At 40.6% G+C, this 3,425-nt stretch overlaps 1 protein-coding gene across 1 annotated transcript in view; it reads left to right on the forward strand.

Annotated features, from left to right (window-relative positions):
* Window positions 1-351: 351 nt before the first annotated feature.
* Window positions 352-3,425, forward strand: part of LOC107104291 (protein asteroid homolog 1-like) — a gene marked incomplete at its 3' end in the record, with an annotated part of 13,187 nt that continues 10,113 nt past the window's right edge. Inside the window, exon 1 of the mRNA XM_015404264.1 lies at window positions 352-478. Within this exon, the coding sequence (XP_015259750.1) occupies window positions 352-478 (127 nt within the window). The remainder of the gene's footprint in view (window positions 479-3,425) is intronic.

The raw sequence follows: 3,425 nt of genomic DNA on the forward strand, positions 1-3,425 counted from the left end.
CTCCAACATCTAGAAACAAAGGTGTTGATGGCAGCAGCACAGCTGATATTTCTCTCCAGGATGGAGTCACAGCCAAACAATACATGCAACTATGTAAGGAAACAACAAATATTAGATCTCAACCAGACATTCAGGTCCACAGAGAAATGATCCTGCCTTTATTGACCTTTTTTGTTGTGATCATAAACAAATAGGCGGTTTATAGGCGGTCACAGTCCAGCTGATGTTATTTTTAACCCAGCAGCAGTCAGTGTGTGACTCTGTTATGATGTTGGGAAAATGAAACCTAATGAAAGAGAGGTGGAGTTGCTATATAAAGGCTGACTGAGACATCAGCAGCACAGAGTGAAGATGGGCGTCCAGGGCTTGGCTTCTTTCGTGGAAAAACATCCGAAGGTTTACCGTGAGGTCCAGTTCAACAGGAGCCGGCTGGTGATTGACGGCTGCAACCTGAACTACCTGCTGTACTTTGGCTCAGGTGAGACTCGCCTCTCTGAGCTGCAGATGAGTCTTTTTATCTAAATTTTTAAAGATGTTTAAATCTTGAGATTTTTAGTGAGTTTACACATGAGGACAAACCTGAAGTTATTAGTTTATCCATCTCATAACTTAATGTGTTTTGATGTTTATTCTAACCAGGATCAGACTGGTGATCTGTGATAGGTCCGGTCTTACTTTCAGCGTTCGAGGGTCGACCCTCCTTAAATCGTACACTTCCTCTCCACCCGAAGCTCCTACCTGTGACAGTAAATAACTCAAGGAGCTCAAGAACTAATCCAATGTTAACTCCCTAAATCAGGGGTCTGCAACCTGCGGCTCCAGAGCCACATAGGGCTCTTTGGACCCTCTCCAGTGGCTCTTAATAGTGGCTAAAATCTATATAAAAAGCTAAATAATTTACTACAATATATACCGCTATCAGTAGTTTTAGCGTTTTTTATAAGATGGAAAAGAATGAGCTTAAAAGAACTAGAAATATGAGACATTTTTCTGTGAATTAGCTTGAAAATTATACATTTTAACATAAAAAATATATGAATTGATTGTTTGAGATGGCAACAACTGATTTCCTATACAAGATAAAAAAAAAAGAGGTTTTCTAGAAAAAGTCATGGTATATTTTGCAGCTCTAAACATCTTTTATTTGGTCGTACTCTGCGCAAAACGGCTCTTTGGATATGAAAGGTTGCAGACCCCTGCCCTAAATGATGCATGCAGTATATATAGCCCTTCCTTGTTATGCTCATCTTTGTGACGGTTGGCATTTGGTGTAATTTTCTATTTCTTCAAACTGTAAAATCCTATTTCTTGCAACAAACTAAATTATAATAAAACTAAAATGCTTTTTTTAAAACCAAACTACGATGTTCCTTTTATATTTGGCGAATTTATGTTCAAATATTTTGCTTAAATATGTTTGTCGGGTTCATAAAATGTAGGTTTTTGCTTAAGAAGAACTGAAATACACAATTTATGGATACAATTCCTGCAGAAAGGAGAGACAGTTGAACCCCAGACTCAAACACACCGTCTCCCACCGGACCTCCTCTGCAGAGCGTTTTATTAACAGAACATGACGCATGGTTACAAACAGAGTATTGTTCTGACAGAACAATTGATCAGTTCATGGAGACGGAATGCTCCATCAGAATGACAAGGCAGGATGGTCTCCTGACTGAATCATGAGACAGGAGTGGAGCATCGCCTTGCACAAATGTTTTATAAGCACACATTAATTTTATAATCATCATTGAATAAACCTAACAATGTTGCAGTGCATGATGGGTTGTGCATCTAAAGGCTAACGTTTCCCGTCTTACATTCATTGTTGCCAGGTTGAGATGATTCCCGATCTGGCAGTTTAGGATGGCCGTCTATGGGTAGAAAATGTTTTTCTTTAGATTTATGGCCTAAGAGATCAATAGACTTTGGTTCAAATTGGGCCTTATTTGTATCTCCATATTCGTATGAACATTTATTTGGGCTGGAAAACGTGAGTCAGTGACATCTGGCAACCCTGCTGATGTGGTGAGTATGTGTGAGTGGATGTCTGGCAGCAGCACTCACTGTCTCGTTTTCAGGGGGGGTTGTCCATGTGTGGGCCGGTGTAAATGGAAAAATGCCAGGGCTGAAAATCGTTCCCAGTCTGAGCCTGATTCTAACTCTTTATGCGGCTGGTTGCCTTCTTATTCGTTCAAGACTGAAAAACTAGAGGCCATCATAGTATAAATATCTAATCAAACAGTAATAATCAGATATAGACTTTGACTAGGTCACTGTAAAACCATAAAGAGGTGCTCTAACTGCTGGCCTTTTGATCCAGGGAGCTAGAAGGCTCCTATTTAATCTAAAATCCAGCATCATATGAGGGATATTGAGAGGAAATAATAATAATAATTGAACTTTATTGATCTTAGATTGGAGAAATGTACCTCTGCATTTAACCCATTCCCTTAGAGAGCAGTTCCGGGTTAAAGGTCTTGCTCAGAGACCCAGAGTGGCAGTCTGTGGGAGTGGGGCTCAAACTCAGAACCTCAGGATTCCAAACACTATGCCCTAACTACGAGGCCGCCACTCCCCACAACTGTCCCAAATGACTAGTTGAATCGGTTGAATCCTATCAAAGCATAGAGAATATAAAACATGGTTAATGATTAATTACTGCGAGCATTGAGTTTAGAAAAAGTAAATGATTCCCCAACAATGAGGCCAACATCATTAAAATCATTATTCTGAAGCCTAGTAATAAAAACATAAATTGTTTTGAGATTATTTATATACATCTATCTTCAGTGGCTTCTCAGCCAGAGTTTAGGGCGGTAGGGGCCGATGTCCAGCAGTGAATTATGAATTTATTACTAAGTGTAATTGGAGGTTAAAGTTAAGTGATTCAGTCAATCACAGTCGGGGGGGTAAGCAATAACGTGAATGTTGGTGAAAGGATTATGTAGGATCCATAATAATAGGTGTGTTTGCATCACATGGGGTGTAGTTGCTGTGGTGACGGCAGAGTGCTTTAAATAGGCCTGTTTACCTGCAGCTCTTTTGTTTCCTGCCTTACTTTGCTGATTAATCCAGGTGTGTCTGACCTCGGTAACCATGGCCGGGCACACCTGGACTAATCAGTTCATCCAGTTAATCCAGTAAGTTAGGGAAGTAGTGGAATTGTGCATCAAGCCCATTGGCCGAAACTCGATACAATACTCAATACATTTAATATACTTTAGACTGTCAGAACTACAGGTGAGCGGTTTCCTGCTATGCTACGTTCAGATTGAATGCTAGCCTAGTAACTAGCCTCACCCGCCGGCGGCCAAAATCATTCTTGCCTGCGAGTGGTCTAGCCTAGAACTGGCGGGCCAATCACAGCGCAGAGATGTGTTTTGAATTTTTGGTGTTTTGAGTTCTTGTCTGACTCAGCTTTG

This window comes from Cyprinodon variegatus, unplaced genomic scaffold (assembly GCF_000732505.1).
Source record: "Cyprinodon variegatus isolate N-32 unplaced genomic scaffold, C_variegatus-1.0 Scaffold1679, whole genome shotgun sequence".
NCBI lineage: Eukaryota > Metazoa > Chordata > Actinopteri > Cyprinodontiformes > Cyprinodontidae > Cyprinodon > Cyprinodon variegatus.